Source organism: Rhincodon typus, chromosome 9 (assembly GCF_021869965.1).
Source record: "Rhincodon typus isolate 14 chromosome 9, sRhiTyp1.1, whole genome shotgun sequence".
NCBI classification, from domain to species: Eukaryota; Metazoa; Chordata; class Chondrichthyes; order Orectolobiformes; family Rhincodontidae; genus Rhincodon; species Rhincodon typus.
In genome coordinates, this window is record NC_063340.1 from 76,902,514 (window position 1) to 76,926,714 (window position 24,201).

The following is a 24,201-nucleotide window of genomic DNA, read 5'->3' on the forward strand; positions in this document are numbered from 1 at the left end:
TAAGAGCCTTGGTCATATCCGCTTCTTCCACCTCCTCCATAAGAGCCCTGGTCATATCCGCCTCTTCCACCTCCTCCATAAGAGCCCTGGTCATATCCGCCTCTTCCACGTCCACTGCTGGACTGGACATTGTCTGGTCTCTTCTGCCATGGTGGCATCTCTGGTGGAGGGGGTTCAATTTCATTTGGCCTGCCGCCCCGGTCTGGCACTCTTCCCATAAGTACCTGCAAAATGAAGAAACCAAGGGACACAAAGTTACTGGAAGTCTGCAAGTCTGAAACAATATTAGTTCAGGCCATTCACAATTTCAGACATTACATTGTAAAGTTTCATTTAAAAACAGTTCATACTTCCAGAATAAAAAAGTCAAGTAGTCAAGATAAATAACAAAATGATGCAGTATACAATGCTGGATCTTTAAAAGAGCTGTCTAATTAATCACATTCCCTTGTATTTTCATATCGTCCTGTAAATTTCTTCTCTTCAATTGCTTTCACACATTTTCCAGGCAATGCATTCAAGATCATATCAACACACTGCACACGCTGCCACCCTCTCTCTCTCTCTCTCTCTCTCTCTCTCCCTCCTCCTTGTTCTGTCCCATCATAGCTACCAATAACCTTAAACCTATGCCCACTAGTTACTGTCCATTCCACCAATGGAAACAGATTCTCTTTATATCCTGCTATTCCCTTAGTAATTTCAGCCTCCATGATTGTCTGCTATAAGGACAACGGTTCTCTAGTCTTCACGTGACTGAAGTCTGTCGTCCCTGGTGCATTCCAGCGTGCTGCCTCTACATCCTCCCTGAGGTGTTGACATGCTTCCCAATGCATGGTACTTGGTAGGTCACAATATGCTTGTAGGATATGCCCAGTGTTTTACAAAGCTTTTACAAAACTTCCTTGTTTTTTTGTAGTCTTTACAAGGATGTGTACATCTTAACTGGGCTACCACAACTTCTGCAGGTATCTCTTCAAATTTGTATATGTGCATGTTCAAGTCTGTTCCTAAATCATCTTTGAAACTACTGATTAGTTTATATTGCCACTTTCCATAATATATCAGTGCACACTCAAATTTCATCTACCATGCATTCACCCATTTCAGTCAATATTCTACTGAAATCTATTACATCCTCCTCATTGCTTACATTTTCCATGATTTATGTCATCTGCAAACTTTAAATTATGCTGTGTAGAGCCAAGTCCAGGTCATTTTACATATAAATCAAAAAGAACAGTGATTCCAACACCAATCACTGGGACACAGCACTACATTGTCCTATGGTCCATTATATAGCCAAGCAACCAACAACCTGTTAATCCTGCAAGCTTCAAATTTGCTAACAAGTCTACTACATAGCACTTTATTAAACGCACTTTGAAAATCTATACACACATCAGTTACATGTCTTGCTAACCCTAAGCCTTACAAAGAATACAATTAAAGCAGTCTGACATGATTTACCTTTAACAAATCCTTTCATTTATTAACTTACATTAATTAATAACAATAAATAAGAGGTTTAAAAAATATGGAATGTGAGCATGCAAGTAATGTTCTATACTTTTTAACAACATTATGAAAAGAAGTGTGTTGCGGATAAATATTAGTAGGAGTCACTGTTGTTTTTTGCCGAATTTGTTAGTGTTACGGAGTTTTGGAGCAGGTAAGTACAATAAAGATTTGCTGCATTGTCAAACATTCTAAAATTATTGTTGAATCATAGGAGATTCTGAAGATCTCATTTCATCATATTCAAAGAAAAACAAAAAGCTCTCCAGGAGTCTAGAACAACATCCCTCCTTTAACCAAAAGCTTTGGGAGAAAGGTTTGAGGAAGGTCACTGGACATGAAACGTTAACTCTGATTTCTCTTTACAGATGCTGCCAGACCTGCTCAGCTTTTCTAGAAATCTCTATTTTTGGTTCAAATAAACATGCAATATGGTTGACTCTCACTGCCGCCTGGGCAATTAGGGATGGACAATAAATGCTGGCCTAACCAGTGACGCCCTCATCCCATGAATGAACATAATCAAAATTTAATGTCAGCTGTTTGAGAGATATTGGAAGTGTCACATTTGCCTGCGAAAATGACTTTGAAGTAGTTTGTTACAGTAAGCATTCAGGGTCATTTTCATAAACTGCTTGACAAAGGACAAGCTTAACCAAAAACTCTAACATTAAATACTGCTTTATTTACCAATCCAACAGTGAAAGAAATTGAAACTGAAGTTTAAACCGATTAGGAGGTGGCAACACAATTAACAATTCAATGATTTTGGGGACATGACACCTTTGTTGTACACAATTGCACACTGTAACAATGTTGAGTAAGGCTCCAGTTTTGTCCTAATTGACAAAACGTAATTTATTTTACCTTATTAACAGCACATGCAGTCTTCTCTCTGATTGAGCCACTGCTGGTTCGCATAATCTTGGACAGGTCCTCGCGAGCAGCTAGCAGATGTGCCACACAAATGGTGCTTCTTGAACTCAAAGCTGCACGCTTGGGCTGGTAGATTTTGGCCAATTTTTCAGTTTGGCTCTATGCAAAGCAGAACATGTATAAATCAAATCAGTATTAAATGCAATAATGGCTGGAAAGCTCCCAACAAAACCTCTTTGTGGAGCTTTAAAAGATATAAAGGAGTTAGTTTTTCTTAATCACCCTGAATAAAAAAGGAATGACTTAAGATAACCAGCCAAAATTATAGCTGGTATTAGAAATAGCTGATGCTGCAACTGCATCAGCAGCACTTATTTAAAAAAGCCCTTTTTAATCTAAATGGACTGATCATAAAGATCTTGTAGCAATTAAATCAATTATATCAATTAAGGTATCAACAAATTACTACTGATTGCTGTTTCACCTATCAGACTCAAAGGCAGAACTAACTCAAACGCTAACATGACATTCCTCTCACTAGTTGCCATATTAAGGGAGGTATAATTTGATGATTCCCACAACAGCCATCTTTACAGCTAAGTGACGTTTCTAATTTAGCAATTAAAGTTTAACATCGCATGTCAGAAGTAGAAACATTTCCACTTTCAATGTCAACTTTTCTGTTCTTAATAAACATGAACAGTCCAAACAAAGATTTCTATTCATTACTATTATATGCCATTTACAAGCACTATTCTTCTTTCACATATGGAAGCAACTTCAATTTTAGACAGTGCCCAAGGATGCTTGTCAAAATTGTGCAAAAATTCCCTTCTGTATCCTACAGTGAAGTCACTAATAATTCACAATCGCAGAAAAACAAATCTGTTCCCCACGATCTTTGGAATAAAGGGAAACCGGAGTCTTTACAAAATCCAATACCTTAGCACGATCAGACCAGCCAAACGATTGTATGGTTACATCCATTCGCTTCAGCAACATCTTTCGTCGAATTTCATATTCGTTAACCAGGATCTGATTAATAGCTTCTAATTTTTCCTGCCAGTAAAGAGAAATGGAACTATTTCCTTCAAATACCATGACAGCTACATTGAAGAGAAAATTTTGTAGCAGTGTAAGTGTGTTTTTCAATAACTTTAGAATCCAACTTCTTTGACTCTAAAAAGACACGTGTCAAATAAAATGTAAGCAAAAACTCCACAGCATTGTTCACGCTCCAAAATCATGAAATAAAGAAACACAAAGGGGCACCACAACACATCTCTTTTGCATGGAGTATATGGAAGCAGGGGTCGAGGGTAACTTGGCAAGTTGGATTCAAAATTGGCTTAGGTGAGAGGAGACAGAAGGTGGTGATGGAAGGCTTTTTGTGTGACTGCAGGCTGGTGTCCAGTGGCACAGCACAGAAATCAGTGCTGGGTCCCTTACCGTTTGTGACATATGTAAACAAAATGAAGAAAACACTTTTTGGGGAGGGGGGTGCGGAGTGATGTGGTGGAGATGATAAATAAGTTTATGATGACATGAAAACTGGCCAGGTGGTTGCCGATGAAGAGAATGGAGATAGATTGGTTACATGGGCAGATCAGTGGCAGATGGAAGTTAACTCTGTTAAGTGTGAGAGGCGATGCACTCGAAGAAGTAACAAGACAAGGGAGTACTCGATGAATGGCAGGACACTAGGAAGCTCAGAGTAACAGAGATCGTGGGGTACTGAACCACAAATCCCTGAAGGTACTAGGACAGTTTAAAAGGGTAGTTAAGGCAGCAGTCAGGAAACTTGCCTTTAACAGTCATGGCACACTTTATAAGAACGTGCAGATTATGTTGGAGAAGTACAAAACTTTGGTCAAACCACAGCTGGAAAAGTGTGCACAGTTTTGGTGTCTACACTATAGGAAGGATGTGATGGCACTGCAGTAGTGCAAATGAGATTTGTAATGATGCTGCCTGCAATGGAGCATCTATGATGGCAGGCTGGATAAGCCAGGGTTGTTTACCTAAGGGCACAGAAGGCTGAGAGGGGATCTTATTGAGACACAAGATTATGAGGGGCGTGGACAGATTGGATAGAAAACAGCTGTTGCCCTTAATTGAAGGGTCAATAACAATAGGGCAGGATGTTAAGGTGAAAGGCAGGTGGTTTAGAGGGGATTTGAGGAAAAAATATTTCATCCAGACAGTGGTGAGAGTATGGAATGCAATTTCTGAGAGGGTAGCCAGTTTTGTACTGCATGCCTCTTTTATTCAATGATCAGTTGGCCAGACATTTCCTGGCCCCTACATAAATGGGATTTGGTGACATACATTTGTACATTAGATTACATGTACAGTCAATTTAAACAATATAAAAGCATTGGAAGGTTGATATTTAATCTTAAAATTATTCTGCGCTGGTCTTATCTTTCTTGGTTCAGACAGCAATATCCCCCACAAGCCTCCATTACCCAATAAGTTCTCAACACACCAAGAGACATCAGTCTGGGATAACTGAACAAGATGCATGTCTTCACTTACTACCCTGACACAGCTACAGGTCAGATCAGACATCATGTATGGGGTAAATGAAATATATACAAAGGCTCAGAACTCCAACACTAATTACTTTTGGAAAAATAACATATGCCAGATCTGGGAACAATCAAACATGTTCCTGTTTCAGACTTCAAGCATTTTATGAAGCTGGGACAGCCAGCTACAGTGCTAAATTATCAATGAGACAGTCAGTGATTGGGTACAATCTGCACAAATCCACAACACATTGGATTCTTGCAGCTAGCATGAACTGGGATTTGAATCCAGGTTCCAAACTAATCTATTATGCAACACGATTCTTTGTTAAAGTATCTGGTTTCTGTCTTGTTTAGCATCATTTTTGCTGCCTTTTTCAGGGCTACATTTGGAAATACTATTTCCATTCACAGGCAAAAACAAGTGTTTCACTTGTGCATTCTCATTTTCAGTAAAAGTGGTCCAAATAGACAAATGGGCTATACCTATTTCTTACAATTAAAAATTTGAAAGAGGAACAAGTATCAAATCAGATTTGGCCCGATGTCTGCTCTTGAAAAAAGCTGTTCCATTTAGTGCCAAATTCCAGGCTCAATCCATAAACTTGCAAATCAATCCTCTTCAGATACATGTTCAACTCCCTTTGGAAAGTTCTTCTGTATTCTCATTACATCACTATCTAGGAATGTCGTCCAAATCTTAATACTGTGTGTGAAGAAATCACTCCCTATTTACCCACTAGTTCATTTGTTTATTTCAAATCTATAACAAAGTTATATTTCTTGCAGAAGAAACAGTTTCTTATTTGCTATATTTAATATACAATTCTGACTATCTGCATTTGCTTATGGCTTAAATTACAGAGATTGAACTAAGATTCTCCAACCTCTCAATGTTAACAGTGATTCCTTAGTTTCAGTATCATCCTCTACACCCCTGACATCCTTCCTAAAATGTGATGCCCAGAGCTGCACAATACTCCAGCTGATATCTTACCACAGATTTATAAAAAAATTAACTTCTTTGTTCTTGTTTCCAACATCCTGACTTAAAAGCCAAACATCCTGTAATTTGAGTTGAGAAAGCTTACAAGGGTGCAACAATTTAATTTGTGATTTGACAATACTTTCAAACAAGATAGCTGAAAACAAGATTCAGAATCAGAAAGTCATTTACTAGAAGTAGTCAAAAGGATATTATTAAGCAGTTAAAATTATGTATTTAATATCACTTAATAACAAAAGTATTAATTATCTAATCTACATTGAAAGTGGTCAGAATACATTCTACAGTGTGTGCCACAAATAATTAATGGTTTCATTACTTACCCAGTGAAGTGGTCCAAGTGCTTTCTTCACCAGAGGTTTTCCAACATGATTTCGGGGCACCTTTGACAGAGATTCTTTAAGCTAAGAAAGAAAAACAAGTCTAAGTTAAAAATTGAATGGATTAAAAGGTGGGGGGAGAAAAAAAATGCAAAAGGTATATATTGCACTTATTGTCAAATCATAAATCAATAGTGAAGAGGACTGCTGTACCAAGCTCAAGCAAGAAAGGAATATAATTTATGAAATTACCCTCCAAAGAGCTACATATTCTGAAGAGTCTATGATGCAAAATTACACTCAGGCACCAAATGGATGGTCCAATATTTTTCAGAATGGAAATGACAACATTGATTAAACATTCTGTTCACTGCTGTGAAGGATTCAAATAATAACAGGAAATGAGTTGAAAAATCAGGAAGTTAAAAAGAATGAATGCCAGGCAGCACTGTTTTCTACAAGAAAGTGTAACAGTTCTTAATTATATGATCACAGAAGGTAATTTAAACCATCTAAGTAATTTCAAGAGACAACTAGAAGTTCTGCACAGAAATGGATTAAAGGTTAAGGCATGACTGGCTGGTAGCTCTGCATATACGTGCTCCAGGCCAATGTGTCACTTCCATTAATTAATTCACAAGTGCTATTTCCCATGCCATATTTCTCCCCACATAATTCCAAATGTTAACTCCTTACCCACATGTTTATTGGCTGCTGACCCACAGCAACTAAAAGAGCTTTTATTTAATTATTTTTCAGGATGTGTGACATGATCCAGTGTTCCTGTTTTTCAATTTCTGTTTTTAATAAAGTTGCCAATCCAAATGATGTTTTAATATTTTGACCCCTTTTAACTGGTAGGAAATACCACCAAGTCCAATATATTAATAAACCTTGGCTGAAATGTAAATGGCTGTGTGTCAGGAAGCATGATCTCTTCCTGAAAGCATTCAATATTTAATCTGAAGGCAAAGATACAGTTAATGTTTTGATTACACTGCCTCATAGGAAAATCATCTGGATTAAAAATGAAACAAATTCAGTTCTGATGAGCACAGACAAGATGAGCCGAAGCGCTTTTTCTGTGCTGTAGATCTCTATGTCTCGGAGCCAATTCTATTCCCTAGCTATTTTTGGTTACATTTTAGAATATTTTTAAAAAACTGTTTCACAATGATTTGTTCCATTTTTGGTGCTGGTTTCCTGAAGGCCATTGTATGGACACCTGGTGAGCTGCCTACTTTTCTTTAAAGAGAGTACCATGATCATGCGATCCAAGTTAAATGGACAAATTTGGATACTATTTTCTTACATGATGTACTGTATATGAACGCAGCATCTTTGTCTACTAGTTTGGCAAAATTGCCATTTATTCTCATCATACTTAACCCATCACAATTTTTTAATCAACTCTTTTCATCATGTGACCTGCAAATAGGTATGAAGTTTTACAACCTTGCACACTTTATTGCACAATGCCTACAAATCGTACAAGACATCATTATTTGTCATACATGTCTATGAGGTTTTCTTGGATACATTCATATGTCACACTTCTATTGACTTCATGTCCTTCAAATCTCTAACATCAGCAGTGCTTTTACCCATTTTTGTTGATATAGTTGGCTAGCCTTTAGCCTAAATATCCCTAAAGAGAGCGACCTAATGCTTGAAAAGGCAGTAGGCCTTCTTCAGTGATTGCATCCAGAGGCTGATGGTATTCCCAGTGCTGGTAGGTAAGGATCTGACTCAACAACACTAAAGGAATGGCGTCAGGTAGCACACAACCTGGAGGTGATGATTTCCAATGCACTTGCTGCCGTTGCCCTTCTAGGTGGTGGAGGTTGTGGGTTTGGGGAGAGTTGCTATACTGCATCCTATAAATAGATCAATACAGCCAGATGTAGGGGTTCTGCACATTTAAGCTAGTGGATGAGGCACCAAAGTTGCTTTGTCCTGGATGGAGTCAAGCTTTTTGATTCGATGTCACTGCAGCTGCATATAACAAAGCAAACAATACTATCATCATGGTCCTGACTTGCACCTTGTAGACAGTGGAGAGGCTTAGATGAATCAGGACATGAATTCCAATTGCCATAGAACACTCAGTCTCTTACCCGCTCTAATGACCGGAACATTTAGATGGGTGGCCCAGTTGAATTTCTGCTTCACAGCAATTTCAAGGACATTGGTGGGAATTAGACATTTGGAATGTGGTGGTTAGGCCCCCTGAGGAGTGTATAATGTTACTTGCCATTTATATGCCCAAGTTTGAAAACTGTGCAGATTTTACTGCACATAGGGAGGGACTGCTTCATCAGATGAGGAGCCGAGAGTGGCACTGAACACCAATCATCAAGCCGTCCCATTTCTGATTTTATATTGGTGAAGTTGTCACCGAGGATAGTTAGGCCTAAATGCATCAACCAAATATTACCACTTTCCACAATGTTTTTACTTCTTAGTGACTGAAATTTCAAATGTCCAGAAGATTTAAAGAAAATACCAAGTTCAAAAATGTGTGTTTTACAACAGCCTAAGCTTCTGGTGGATGAAATTTACTACAGTAATAGACTGCTCTGATTATGTAATATCTGATTATGTGTTATGCACTACAAAATTTCTGATTCTCTAAATCTTTCCAAGTGACTTATGCAACACGTGAAAAGGAAAACAATTTTTTAAACATCAGGTTCGGCGCACAGCCGGAGGCAAAACTCGTCCTTAAAGTACTCCTGGCTATAATTCCAGAGACATCTTGCGATTGAATTTGAGGCAAGGCAGTGATCCTGGTGAGTTTTCAAAGGAGTAAAACATAAAATTGGGTTTGGAAGCACTAGAGAGACCATCAGGAAAATTAACACTTGTGATCCAATAAGAAAACCTAGATGATAAGTTCTTCTGAATGGCAAAAACATTGCTCGTCTGCACAAAGTAGAGAAGCAGTGAAGTCAGACTTCCCACTACACCAAGCTGTCCTGCCAGAATGTCCTGTGCCAGGCCAAGAAAGGTCATTGTTCAATCGGCTGTGTCTGTTAAGATGGATGTTAATAAGAATTTACAACACTATCAGAAAGAAGAGAAGTTCTTTCACTTTCCTGTCCAATGGCTCCCCTATAAATCTCACCACCGGAAGCAGTTTAACCATCATTCATTACATTGGTTCCACCGAGGGCAATGTGACTTTTGTTAAAATATCTGCACTTGGGATTTTTCTACAAAACATTATGAAATGCTTAAACAATGGAGAGAGCTCTCCAGTTTCAGGTTTTCAGGTCACTCTTGCATGCAAACTTTGCACATGATAATAACCACCACTTTGCTAGCACACAATCTGAAAATAGAACAATTAATATGACAGAGTGCTTTTCTCTCCTTCATGACTTTTCTCTCAATTCGTGGGGTGTGGAGAACACTGAAAAGGCTGTATTTATTTCTAGATCGTAGATGCTCCAAGGTAATGGTGGTGGGTCCTTCAGTGAGTGGTTTTGTTTCACAATGGTGTTAAATAGGGAATTTCAAGATATTGAGCCATCAACAATGAAGATTCAATACATGCAGAAACCTGGAAGGCACGCGACTTAGAGATGTTATTCCTATACAACAGCTGCTCTCAGTTTCCTTGGTGGTATCATAAGGCTAGGAAGTGCTGCTGAAACATATCTGGTGAGTTGCCAAAGTGCACACTGTAGATAGGATATGCAACATCCTCAGTATTGCTTTGATATTTAGGTTGGATGTGACACAAATGAAGCAAAGCTGCTCCATTTTGGATAATTTTGACAAGAAGTATTCCTGTTACAACAGTCAGTATTCCATCATATTCCTATCTTCAGCTTTGTAAACTTGAATGACATTGAGAGATTAAGTAGTGAGCCACTCATTAGTGTTATGCAGGTTCGGTTGCAGATTGACATCGGTTGGTTTATGGTTAGACACATTAACCGAACTGACAGTCAAGTAACTAGTGGACATCCCTTTTCTTGATTCTACGTTGGAGGGTAGGCCACTGACAGTGCAATTGAAGATGGCTGGACTGAGGATTAGAATTTTGTGAAGGTTGCATTGGCTCGTATTTCCTTAAGTTGAGGGGCAAGGTAAATTAAGTGTTAAGAACACCAACATTGATTTTTCTGAACTTTGTGCACAATATCCATGAGGATTTCAGGAATTACTATGAGTAAGACTGTAAAAAACACCAACTACATAGCAGCTTATAATGCAATAAATCCTGACGGCTATGCTGACAAAAGTGTTTTGTGCTTAAGCAAATTTTATTTGATGCTTTTTGCATCTGAAAATTCATGTTTAAAACAATTTGATTCTAATTTATTGATCTGAAGGTTTTCCATACACAAATGAGTGTTGGAAAGGATACATTAAATACCCAATTGTGCGGTGGACACCTGAGAATAAGGTACAATGCAGTGAAACAGTGCCAGTCAATAATCTGAGAGGCACTGAAAATGCAGTTTTCCAATTTTAATACGTGGTTTGACCACTGAATTTATGATAATCTGAAATCCCCTGTCTTTGTACTTTTTCCCCCGAAATAGGCAAACCCTTAAGTGAAATTATGAAAGCCACTGAACAGACCCTTAATCCTGATTAAGAGAAGAGAATGTAAGATTAAAATTTCTCCCTTATACTTGGGGGATATAATCTTATATTAAGGTACAAATTTTATAGATTTTACAGTAGTTAGAAACTAAATAACTGTTTGAAGTTTTAAGTCAAAAGGCATGATCAAAAGAAACCTTCTGCTCAACTGATCTGTGCTGATCCTTTTAAGAATTTATTATTTCCTGAAGAGGAAATGCCAATGGATTTTTAAAAGTAATTATTTATACTGTTTGGCTGAATGATTCAAGTTTTAAATGCTGCATATTAGGACAATTTTGTTTTTATGTACCTTTTTCTCAATCCCACTGAAGAACTGGAACATGGTGATGTTATCTGGGGGCTTGGACATACCCAGAGTAATACATATGGATTTCAGTTCCACGAACGACTGGCTGGTTTTATCTGGCTGCTTCTTTGGCGGGTTGTTCACACCAAGCATTCGTGAAGATTCAAGCTCAGAAATCAGGTAAGCTACAGGAACCAAAAAAAAAAAAAAAAATCAGCAAAATGTAAACGTGAGATATACAAACTACAAATGCATTTGTCCATCACCTCACCCAATTCCTTTACTTTCCTCGGGTCAGTGACTGTTGCTCAGGTAAAGCACGGATATCAACTGGTCTCCTTTCATATCGGAGCTTGCAAGACCACTGTCAAAAGGTTATCTGACATGAAGAAAGGAATCATCCTTGACAGGTTTGATTCCAGCCCCAACCAACAGGAACACATCTGGTTGCTGACATGCTTTTGCTGCATCTCTGGAACTCGGGTTACCAGGTTCAGTTGTGGCATTTAGGATTTGTATTTAGATTGATATGCCTCAGTACTATACAACACGAGACTGTAAACTGGCCAACTGAATCAACAAAGAACAGCATTAAAACTTGAGCTGTCTTAGAAAATTTCAATGAATCTTCATTTCAAATGATAACACAGTAATTCACTTAGTCCCATATATTCAATTCTTTTATTACTCAAAGTTGTCACATAGCTACTTTCGAACATTCACATCAATGTGGCTTTTTGAGAAATAACCTAGGTATTATTTTGGTGCCACTTTGCTTCTGCACAAGATTTTCGTTTCAGCAATTCAAATTACCACCATTAACAAGAGGCGTGTAATCAACAGACAAAGTGCTTCAGAAAACAGGTTGCTGTTTATGACTGAAACAGTGCATGTACATAGCAGACTAATACAAGGGAACCTCTTGAAACTCAATGGCATGGGACTAAGAGCTGTAACTGAATTATCTATCCCAGATTAAATTCATTTATCAACCAGCCTCACTACAAAGTAGTGATAAGGGAGGCAAACAGCAATGCATAGGGTGCAATGAAGTCTCAGATCTCCAACTCAGCAAAGCTCTTCCATGACCTCAAGTATGAGTGTCAGCAGTGTTAAGAGCTCAATTTCCCATCCACAGATGACAAAAACAGCAAAGATCAAAATTCTCTGTAGAAAAGCAAAAATGACAGAATCTATTCCTGGCGACGTTACCAGACTAGTATTTCAGAATGGGTTAAAATTCCATGAAATTTTCATAATTTAAAAACTTGGAAACCAGAACTTGAAGAAGTGATTGCCAAAGTTTGACAGTCAGGGAAACTAATATTCTTTAGGGAAGAAAACCGGTGATCTTTAACCCAGCCTAGCCCAAGTAGAATTCCTGTCCCACAGCAATGCAATCAACCAACTACCTTTGAAATAACATAGTAAGTCACTCAGTTAACCAAACTACTAGACACAGTTTAGAGTAGCAGCAGGCAATCACCTGAGCATAAGTTTGGATTGGCAAAAGTTTGGCCAGTAATGGTTACACAGGAACAGGTGTACGCCATGTAGCTTCTTGATTCTTTTCTGCCAGTCAATTAGATAATAGCTTATCTGGATCACCACTCCAATTCCCCATCTTGGTTCTATATCATTTAATTCCACAACCAAATAATCATAACCTTACCAATGTGAGTTTTAAAATTTCAACCTCACATTCCCTGAATAAACACAAAAGTAATCCATGTTTAGACAGAACAGAACATTAGAACCAAGTTAAAAAATGTTGTCTCCCAAGTTGCTCATTCTGATGAAATTTTTGCTTACGATCTATGTAGTACTGCACTCCCCTGTCCTTATAGTTACTGGTGGGTATATAATGCTGCCAATAGTATTGGGAGAGTGAAAACAACTTCAAGGACCACGTAAGTGATCCCTAGCTTGTATTCAGGTATCTGATATCAGCCAGAGCAGCAGTAGGAAAACTGCAAGTTGCTCAGTGCTCCTTGACTAGGGAGCCATCTCATTACCATCCATGCATGTGCATTCAGCAACAGTAATGAATAGAATCAGTCACAATGTTAAATCTTTTCACCATCCCCCAACCTTCATCTTAGTCTAAGCCTACACACTGCATCTTCCAAAAACAGCAGTTTTCACATCGACTATCCTGACAGCCATCTCTACATCACCACCCCCGTATCAACTATCTAAATTTTCACACTGCTTGTCCATCATCTGGTATCAAGCATCTAGGAATTACCTCCAACTAAATACTTTAAATTGTTACTGCCAGTTGGAAACTCTGTTCCACAGTCATCAACTTGTTCCCTTTCCTTGGCAATTGTTGAAGGCTGAACCAGACCACTTAAGGTTACATCTGACCCCAAAATGAGTTGTAGACCACACAGTTAGGCTAGGTTGTGGGTATCTCCACATTTCTAACATCATCCCAACATTATGTCATTACATGCAGCTGAAAGCCTCATGCTGGTTAACCTTGTTTAACTATTCCAATGTAACTCTTGGCTGGTGGTTGGCCTCATGTATGTTCTGTAAACTTGAGGTCATCCACCACACTGTTGCCCTTGTTCGAACTTCTGCCAAGCTCTGTCTGCCTATTATACAAGTTGGTTCCTGTTTAATTAATGCCTCAATTTTAAAATTCTCACCCTATATTTTCAAATACCTCCAGGGGCTCACTCCTCAAAACTTCTGTATTTTCCTTCAGCTGTACAACCTCTAAAAACAGTCAACTCTAGAAATGACTCCATAAAACCTTTTCCTTCCTTCAAATACAGTCGGTTCTACTATAACGCGTGTTCCAGCAACGCGAATTGGCTATAACGCAACTGACGAATAGGGGAACGCTATTTCTAAAATTGATCTTGCGTTGGCTAAAACACGATTCCATCGGTGCATGGAAGAGTATGTGACGACATCGCATGATCCGTTTGCAGATTTTGGCCTGAGCACGCGCAATATTAGCACCAAAAGAGTCTCCACTTTGGCATCACATGGCCATATATATCAACACTGTGAAGGCCTCTTTACAGCAACTTGTCGCTGAGGGGGAAGTGGAGGCTGGAGATGAAGATGTAGTAGTCCAGGATGCAGCATGACAGCTTTCCACTTCTGTTTTGTCTTCTATCCGGAAGGAAACCGAGAAGCAGTTGCAGCTATTAGAGAAGAATGATTCAAATGCAGAATGCAGCAGGTTAGCAGCTCATGGCACTCTATGAACAGCCTAATCCTGCAACCACAACTGCACCTAAAGGAGGGAGTGGTGGTGATGGCCTCAGCCCCTACATTAACAGATCAAAACCTCCTCAAACTCGTCCCCTATCAAGTCATCTTGACATTTTTTCCAAGGTAAGGTGTCAAATTTGCTTTTATTTCATTACTACATATGAATTAAACATTTATTCAAACTATGCTATCCTTTGGGTTAGGCTTTTGAGTGATTCTGAGTGATATTTTTTGGTGGTCCGTCCGTCACCCGGCTTTTCCCATAGGCCCCGTTATTTCTATAACATGATTTTCTATAACACAATGTTGCACAGGGGAACACAACTATCGCATTATGGCAGAACCGACCGTACTGCATAAAAGCTACTCACGTGACCAAACTTCTGAGCATCTACCCTAATATCTCCATTTATGGCTCAGTGACAAAATCATCTTCCAGTGCTCCTGCAAAACAGCTTGGGGAATTTTACTATGTTAAAAGGTACCATATACATGCAAGATGCCATTATGATTCAGTGCTGCTACAAATGTACCATAGCAGGATGATTTCTGGAGAGAAGGAAATTAGTATGTGTGCATACGCAGTGGGTGAAGGCGGTCTGTAGGGGTTTTTTTTAAAATCTCCACATGCCTGTCAATTATGGGTTTATTGGATTTCAACACTAAATTGAATACTGGCAGCAGTAATTGTCAGTCACATTCCTTCTATAAAATGAAGGCAGATGTGGAGTGTCATTTGTGAGCCATCACGAGTCCTCAGTATATCTAGGGGGGAGAAATATTTCCATGAAGCATCAGAAGATCCACATGCTTGAGCAACAATTAGCCAGATTCTGCTGTTGAGATCAGTTGAGTAATTAGCTGGAACAGATAGATTGGACCAAACTGGCCTCCTCCTGTGCTGTAAAGACAAAATTCCTTTGACTTGTACACCGAAATACGCATTCTAAATCTTATGACAATGACAATTTAAACCCCAGATGCACAGCAGAACAAATTATGAACTCACCCTTTTTATTTTTGGCGATGTTTAAAAATTGGAATGGAACAAGGGTCATGCAGCATGGAAAAAACTAGTCCACACCGACCATGTTCCCAAACGAAACTAGTCTAACAAGAGTGGTTTTTGTGTGGAAAGGACTGCCAGAAAAAGCGGTAGATGCAGGTACAGCTACAACTTTTAAAAGACATTTGGATAGGTACATGAATATGAAAGGTTTGGAAGGATATGGGCCAAATGCAGGCATGTGAAGCTAGTTTAGTTCAGGAACATGGTCGGCATAGACTGGTTGGACCGAAGCTTCCGTGCTGTATAATTCTATAACTTTTATAGATGGCCTGTCCTTTTCCACAGCTATTTTAAAACTAACAGAATTATGATCACTTGTCCCAAAGCGTTCCCTGACTAACACTTCAGTCACTTGTCCTACCTTATTTTCCAAGAGAACGTCAAGTTTTGTTTCTTCCCTATTAGGGAGGTTTGCAAACTGATTAAAAAAATTATCTTGAACACATTTAACAAAATATTCATGATCCAGCCCGTTAACACTACAGTTGTTCCAATCAAGGTTTGGAAGATTAAAATCACCTATTACAACCTTATCATTCTTACACATATCCGAGGTCTCTCTACACATTTGATCTTCAATTTCCCTCTGACTATTGGAGGGCCTACCGTACAATCCCATCAAGGCAATTGTCCCTTTCTTACTTTTAAGGTCTACCCATAAAGCTTCACTGGACGATCCCTCAGAAATATGCTCTTTAAATAGGAGGAGTAATGTTTTTCCTAATCAAAAACACCATTCGCCCTTCTCTCTTGCCTCCCTTTCTATCTTCCCAATAGCGTTTAAAAGCCAAAACGTTGAGCTGCCAGTCCTGTCCTTCCTTCAACCAAGGTTCTGTAGTAGATATAACACAATGTGAGCTGGAGGAACACTGCAGGCCAGGCAGCATCAGAGGAGCAGGAAAGTTGACATTTCGGGTTGGGATCCTTCTTCAGAAATGGGGGAGGGGGAAGGAAGCTCAGAAATAGAGAAAGGAGGAGTGGGACTGAGGAAGGTAGGTGGAATGGTGATAGGTGAGCACAGGTAAGGTCAGTGAGGTGGGAGAAGCGGATAGGTGGCAGAGAAGATGCCCTCATTCTGCCTCGGGAGCTGACAGCCCAATGGCCTAAATGTGGATTTTACCAGTTTCAAAATCCCCCCACCCCCCCACCTCATCCCATGACCAACTCTCCCTCTCATCTCCACCTCCTTGACATGACACAACCTGTCCAAATTCTCTCCCACCTATCCGCCACTGCTACCTCACTGACCAATCCCCACCACTCCCTACCTGCACTAAAAATCTGTATCAGTGCATCAGAAAGCAAACAAACAATGTATAAGATTTTACAGTTGACGTTTCTGTATTTAAATATCGCACCGCTCCAGACACACACCTCTAATATTTTGAATAGCTTGGTCATGGCCAGAGCTGGTAACAGCACACTTTACTTAAAAGTCATTAAAAAGTGAACCAGTGGGACTGCAGGGTAGGTTCCCTTCCTTAAAGGATATTAGGGAACCAGCTGCGCTTATAAGACAACCTGGTGCTTTCACAGACAGTCATTCTAACATAAAAGGCAGCTATTTGGCCCTTTGACTCCGTAAGTCGGGCCTCTGTAAAGGTGCATTGCAATTTTATCTAGTGCCTGTCACAGATCAATTTGCCATGGTAGGTATTAGAAGCCATATCAGTTGCTAGCCCAGCAACGTAATCACTTGACTAGTATACCCATGTACACGTGCACATATGACCTTGGAGAGAGAATTCATCTTTGGTATTCGACACATTCGAGCATTACAACCAAGATTTAAGTTTCAAATACAATAATTAAATTGAAAAATAATTTGAATACTCCTACAACTTACTGAGCAGCAAGAGGCAATTATTTTTGTTGAGGAGGCGTTTTGTGACATCACCAGTGGTTAGAACAGAATAAGGACAATTCATCTCAGCCAATAAACCGCTCATCTCCAGCTGAAACTCTTCAGCTTCTGTGGGGCCTAGAAGGAGACAGAGTTTAAAATAAAATTAAGGGAAAAGAATCACAGGACTTAAAGTCCTACACTCAGATAATAGTCAAGGTTATTGACGTACAATTACATTTGAAGAAAATAATTTTACTCAACCAAGCCATTTACTACATGCATTAAGGTACCTTCCTTTCCTTCCAATCAAGGGACACAGACATGACAGGTGTTGCAGTTTAGTCAAAGCTTTCTGAATGCAGTGTCACTTGAACAAGTTTATGCAATAGAATAGTCTCTGCTATTTTTTTGTGGAGTCATCTTCAGTAAGGTAAATTCAATGTTTAAACATTCTCAGTGTTAAATTCCAAATAAGACCAAAGTACAACAAATGCAAGGGGTCTGAAATAAAGAGACAAATTACTGATAAAACTCAGCAGGTCCCAGATGATCTTTGGAGAGAGAAACAGAGTTAACATCGAGTCCAATATGGCTCTTCTGTGGAACTTCAAATACTGGATTAACAATATTGCCATGATTTAATGGTTTAAACTGAACAGATGAAGTTGTTCAAACAACAGCCTGTCTGAGTCATCAGGGTAGTTCCTTTTCGAGGTACCCGAATACATATTTCTACTGCGTGGGAATACAATCACACGCGATCATTTCCAAATGCTGATTATTTTATGTGCAAAATGGATTTAAGTTGTTATATCACTTGGGTAATGCAACTGGATATAGTTTAATAAATAAAACTTACTGGCTGTTGCATTGACATTTTCTATCAGCTTGTAGAAAGCTTTCAGTTCTGTTACAAGCCAGGCACATAGTTTAGTGTATTCTGGAGAAGCTGCCCCACCAACAGCTGCCAAACTGAGAGCTCCATCGTCCAGTAGCGGACCCTTGTATCTGCAAAATTAATCACATACTGTGAGCACTCCAGAAAGCCTTTCAATTCCACTATTGCAATTGCATTTCCTCGATAGAAAAGTGGAATTTAGGGCTCCAACGTACCAATCCTCTATTTTTAAACTGAAGCTTCATGTTTCTGTTAACAAGTGTAACATTAATCAGTGAAAATGTAAAGTTTAGTGTCAATCCCAGAAGCAAGAATTTATTAATTGCAGTTTGACAGATTCATGCCTCAAATCAAAAAAATTGTCTTATCCTCTAAATAACATTATAATTTTAATTAAAAATTTTGTACTTATGGGGAGTAACAGTACACAAAACTAAAAATATTAATTGTGAGGGGAGGACGACCAAGTTCATCATTGGGAAGATGGTAGGATTCCAGTAGGTACGCGGATGACTGCCAAGGCTGAAGGATTCTGCTGCAAATAGGACATATGCCTTCAATGATTAAGTTTTCAATGAATTGCTGGCTTGGGCTTTTCCCTCCTTACACTCTCCCACTGGTAGCGCAGCATTCCTCAAAAATAAGCACATATTTTTATTTGGTAGCACCGTGTGCAATGATCTTAGCCAAGGTTTTCCCAGGACTCAAAGTTAATATAGAAATTGCAAAACTAAAGCAGAGTCCTCGACACTTCCTTTGGCTGCGATAAGAGTAGTTCCTAGTCTCAAAATCTCACAGATAGTGAATTTGGTAAGCAAGTGGCATTCCAGATATATGACCAGCCCAACCAAGTTGTGACTCAACGTAACATGGATGCATGCCAGCTTGGGTGAGCACCTCAGTATCTGGTATTCTGTCCCACCAGCTGATCTTTGAAATTTCCGGAAGCAGCTCATGTAAAACTGGCTCAGCTCCTTGGCATGATGCTGATACACAGTCCAGTTTCACATGCATGGAGTAGGTGAGCAAGGCTACAGCTTCGTAGACTATCAGAATGGTACGTAGGCTTATGCCTCTTCATTCAAGACTGATGCTGAAACTCTGCTGAAGGCTACAATTGCTTTCATTTCTCATCATATTTCTCCATCTCATTCTCTGATGCCTTCCACAGTGGTGACCCTGGGATTGAAATCAGAGATTGCATAAATGGGAAGCTGCACAATCTTAAGATGACTCCAGGTAAAGAGGGTGGTCTCCAAGGACGCAGCCCGTGATTTCCTGTTTCTTAATGAGTGCACACAGCTGCTGGCTCAGGGCTGGAAATACATCACAGGATTTGTTCTTCAACATAATCGACCAGCTCCAGCAAAACCCCTTCGAGCCCAACATTTCAGTCAATATCCAGAACCTGCCAGCAGTGGATAAATTCAAAGCTCAGCAACACACAGCTATGGGGCTGCCTATATTGATGACACACACAAGAATCTAGAAGTAAACAAAGTTTGAGGGGAGAAAGCAACTATCTGTATTCTAGATTGATCCATTCAGGACATGTTTGTCATTCTCAAATCTTTGAAATGTCAATGAAATGAGCTTTTAGACTAATAGTAAATATCCTGAATGTGGACTTTGTGTGGCAAAGAATGGAGGATGTGAAACTTAGAGTCAAGAGAACCCATTCACACTATCTATATGTTTTGGAGACTTGGACAACTTACAGCAGATATCTCAAAGCACTCGAGAAGTACTACCAATGCATCTTCCTAAGTGTGTTCAACTCCAGTGGGCAGAAAAGTGGTCCAATAGCAGCATCCTCTCTCAAGTCAATACGCTCAGAACTGAGTTGCTAATTACTTCACTGCGCAGCAGACATCACTCTTATACTTGAACCAGACTGCCAAAGTAACAGCTCTACTCAGAACACAATTGCAGGAGACTCCTGGGAGGACAGCAAAAATGCTTTCAGTTTGTCTTCAAAAAATTCATGAAGAAACATCTCTGCTGACTCATGGGAGCCCCTGGCTTGTGACAAAGTGGACTAGAGAAGGTTCAATTGGAGAAATGCAACAGAAAGACTATATTAGGAACTTGCAGAACTGATGTCTATGCACAGAAGAATGCACTCAAACCTCCAAATAACTCATTCATCCCACTCCATCTGCACCATGTTAGGCAGAGTCTGAAAATCACACATTGGAATTATCAGTCCTCTCAGAACCCATCAAACCAGCGTGGAAGCAAGTCATTTTCAGTCCCAAGGTACTGCCTAAAGCCCTGATTCACACATTAAAAACACAGAAAATGGACCAGGAGTATGCCATTTCGCACTTTGAGCCTGTTCTGCTATCCATTATGCTCATGGTTGTCACCCAACTCAACAGCCTGCTCCAGCATTTCCCTCATATCCTTTGATCCCTTTAACTTTGTGTGCAATATCGAGTTCCTCCTTAAAATCATACAATGTTTTAGCCTTGACTGCTTTCTGTGGTAGTGAATTTCACAGACTTACCACTCTGGGTAAATAAATTTCTTCTCATCTCAGACTTAAATGATTTGCCCCATATCCTTAGACTGCCACTGGAAACTTCCTTCCTGCATCTACCCTGTTTAAATCGGTTAGAATTTTAAAAGTTTCTACGAGATCTCCCTTCATTCTTCTGAACTCCAGCAACATGATCCTAATTCAACTGCTTCTCAATGTCAGTCCTGCCATCCCATGGATCAATCTGATACATCTTCACTGTACTCTCATTATAGCAAGAGCATCCTTCCTCGGATAAGGAGGCCAAAAAGTGCACACAATATTTCAAGTGTGGTCACACTAATGCTCTGTATAACTGCAGCAAGACATCCCTGCTCCTGCTCTGGAATCCTGTCACTATGAAAGCCAACATACTATTTGCCTTCTTTACGCTTGCTTTACCTGCATGCTTACCTTCAGAATTTGCACAGTCCTCGTTCATACATCCCCTACATTTGATTGATACAAATTAGTTAAACTAATCTAGTTCACAAAATTACTCAGAAAAGACACCAAATCTTCAAATTTATGCACTGGAAGCATACAGGGGGTCTGCAATAGACAAAGGCCTTACCTATGATCCACTTTCCCTTTAAACAGCCCCTTTCAGTTGAGGCAGCAAAAGCAGTTGCATTATTTCAATCTTCCTTGTCACAGCGAAACAGAGGCACTGCTCAAAACTGACTGGAATAGACATCTAAAACTTCCAAACTCTGTAGTTTATTCAGTATGTCAAGTGTTAGACTCCTATTCCTTCAATACAGGATATCTGGTTGGCGTGGATGAGTTGGACCAAAGTGTCTGTTTCTGTGCTGTAAACTCTATGAATACATATTTCTGCTATGTTGGTATGCTGGTTGCAAATAAATTTCAATTGTCAATTTTAGCCTGAACATTGCAGTCTAGCAATTTGGTATCTTCCTCCTTACGAATTAATTCCACTTTCCTGCTCAAATCTTACATTTCAATTTCTGCTACAACACTAAGTCTTAACCATCAACTGCAAAAAAGGTCTCCTTTTTTCCCCTAGTTTGTCCTTTTGATCTAAAGCATTTGGATGGAATTAGAGATCCCCTGTGGCAAGATTTAGACTTCTTTGCTGGAACTCCTAATATGCTGCTCCATTCTACAGCCACCGAATTTCTCCTCTCATCCAAGGTATCATATTGGTAAGTCTCTCTGGGCCCTCTCCATGGCCTTGAAAATCATCTCAAAAGGAAGGCACCAAATTTGTCACCATAGTTTAATTAAGATTTAACCAATTATTTTGAGAGGTTTAGCATTACCTCTATTTTGGTATGCAGTGTTTCCATTTATAAAAATCTTTTTAAAATACCTTTTCCGTTTGCCCCTAATGCCAAGAATTCCATTGATGCAAATCCAAACTGCATCCATTCTTTTCAACAAGATCTAGCATCCTACATGTCATTAGATGAAGACAAGTGCTACAGATATTTTCTAATCAATTCTCCAGAAATGTTGTAACATACATTTGGAACAGGTGGCACTTGAACCCAGGCCTACTGATTTTGGTTTGAATAGTTCAAAGTTATTCAAGAAAATGTTGAGAATTACAACACACTTATATAGATTATTGCCATTGGGAGCCAATGGGAGATAGAGGCATAATGTCACTAGACAAATAATAGAGGCAAAAATAGAAATTGCCAAAAAAGCCTAGGTCTGGCAGCATCTGTGAAGAGAAATCAGTTAACGTTTTGGATCAAGTGACCCTTCCTCAGAATACCTCAACACCCGCAGTTCTTTCTGTTTTTATTAAATAATACAAAGGCTCAGCCAATGATCTGGGGCATAGATTAAATCCACCACAGCAGCTGCTGGCATATAAATTCAATTAATAATTCTGTAGTGGAAAGTTAGTCTCATGAAAGCTGATGATCGTATACAGCCATTTATGTCCTTTAAAGGAAGGAAACACTCCATCCCTACCTGGTCTGACCTATATATGAGTCAACCCTTAGCAATGTTGTCGACTCTTTGATTGACCAGAAGGCAATTCTCAGCTCAAGGACTCGGTCCGTCACATGACAGTGCCCACCCCTCTGCAATGGTGAATCAGGTTTTTCAATGTTGGCAAACGGTTCGTCAATACATATGCAAATGATAGCTGAAATAAAACGTGAAGGCGGGGGGGGGAAAGAAGAGAGACAAACAAGAAAAACAGGCAGGCCTTTGCTGCAATGAAACACGTGTCAGCAGCGCGGAAAAGGGCAGAAGCTTTTTACCCACAGAGTCAGGCCCAATAGGTCAGGCAGCAGCGTCAGGGCCAGCTCAGCAAGCTATTTATAACGGGCGCAGGGTCAACCTGACTGCACCATATGGTGGTGGTGGTGGGGGGGGGGGAAGCCACCCGCTGGTTAACACCTAACAGTGAGGCCCAGTCCGGCAGAGAAACCTCCAGAAGGTGGACACGGGGAGGGGAAGGAGAAAGCCCAGGGGCCACACCAAGCGCCTACCCCAGATCCTCCAGCGAGTCAAGGATGTCATTCTCCATGGCGCAGCCCAGGCTGAAGTGTGTGGCAGCGGCGAGCGACCTCTCCTCACGGCCCACACCGAGCGACTGTCCCTCCCCGCCGCTGCTACCGCTCCGCGGCTTCTGCCCGGTTGGCATGTCTGGGGCCTCACTCTATACGCGGGCAGCCCCGTGCCTGACGGCCGGCTCCACACAAAACAAAACCTCCACCTCGCAAACAATATTGACAATAAAACAGGTCTTTCGTCGATCGAAACCTGTCCGTGTAATTAATAAAAACAAACAGCGCTGAATAAAACACCTAATCTTCATTCAGGCGGCTGATTAGTCACGAAAGCCCCTGACACAATTTCTGCTGTTGTCATGGCGATTGTTCAAACTTTCTGTCTGAGGGGATGTTCTAACGGTCTTATTTAACATTTTTAGTCCATCCCCGTTTGTCATGTTAACATATTCAACTGGATTTGTTTTGTTTTTAAGCCATTATTGTCTTGAAAATGAACCCATTTATAATTCGCCACACACATGCACAAAGATGTCTCTTTTCTGTCTCTGATTTTTGGTCCTGTTGGCTGCTTTTTGTGCCAGTTTGAAAACCATTCCCATGATCCCAGCCAAAACATGAGGGCTTGTACAGAATGTTAAGTTGTAGATTTGAGAGCATGCAATTCCTATATCATGTCTTTCCATAGAAGTTAACAGTGCAGAAATTGGCCATTTAGCCAAAACGTCCATGTCAGTGTTGATGCACCAGACTATGGGCGTCCTCCTTCGCCTCTTCATCTAGCCCTATCAACATACCTTTCCAAAAGCAAAATGCAGCGGATGCTGGAATCTGAAACAGGCACAGAGAGTTCTGGAGAAACTCAGCAGGTCCAGCAGCATCTGAAGAAATTCAGAACTTTGAATGAGAGTGTTGTCTTGTGAGGAAAGGTTGGGTTGGTGTTGTGAAGAGGATGTTTTATCCTATGACAGAGAT

General features: G+C 39.9%; 1 protein-coding gene across 2 annotated transcripts in view; it reads right to left on the reverse strand.

Annotated features, from left to right (window-relative positions):
• The window catches only part of fam98a (family with sequence similarity 98 member A), a 26,085-nt gene extending 2,620 nt beyond the window's left edge, over positions 1–23,465 (reverse strand). The window contains exons 1-8 of one of the 2 annotated variants that reach the window (XM_048600743.1): positions 23,206–23,465; positions 18,169–18,317; positions 17,310–17,444; positions 11,164–11,345; positions 6,255–6,335; positions 3,337–3,453; positions 2,386–2,553; positions 32–224 (exon numbers count right to left, since the gene is read on the reverse strand). In XM_048600743.1, the coding sequence (XP_048456700.1) occupies positions 32–224; positions 2,386–2,553; positions 3,337–3,453; positions 6,255–6,335; positions 11,164–11,345; positions 17,310–17,444; positions 18,169–18,317; positions 23,206–23,360 (1,180 nt within the window). In that variant the 5' untranslated portion in view covers positions 23,361–23,465. Of the gene's footprint in view, positions 1–7; positions 225–2,385; positions 2,554–3,336; positions 3,454–6,254; positions 6,336–11,163; positions 11,346–17,309; positions 17,445–18,168; positions 18,318–23,205 lie in introns of both variants that reach the window. The other variant, XM_048600744.1, reaches the window with a different exon arrangement.
• Positions 23,466–24,201: the final 736 nt, after the last annotated feature.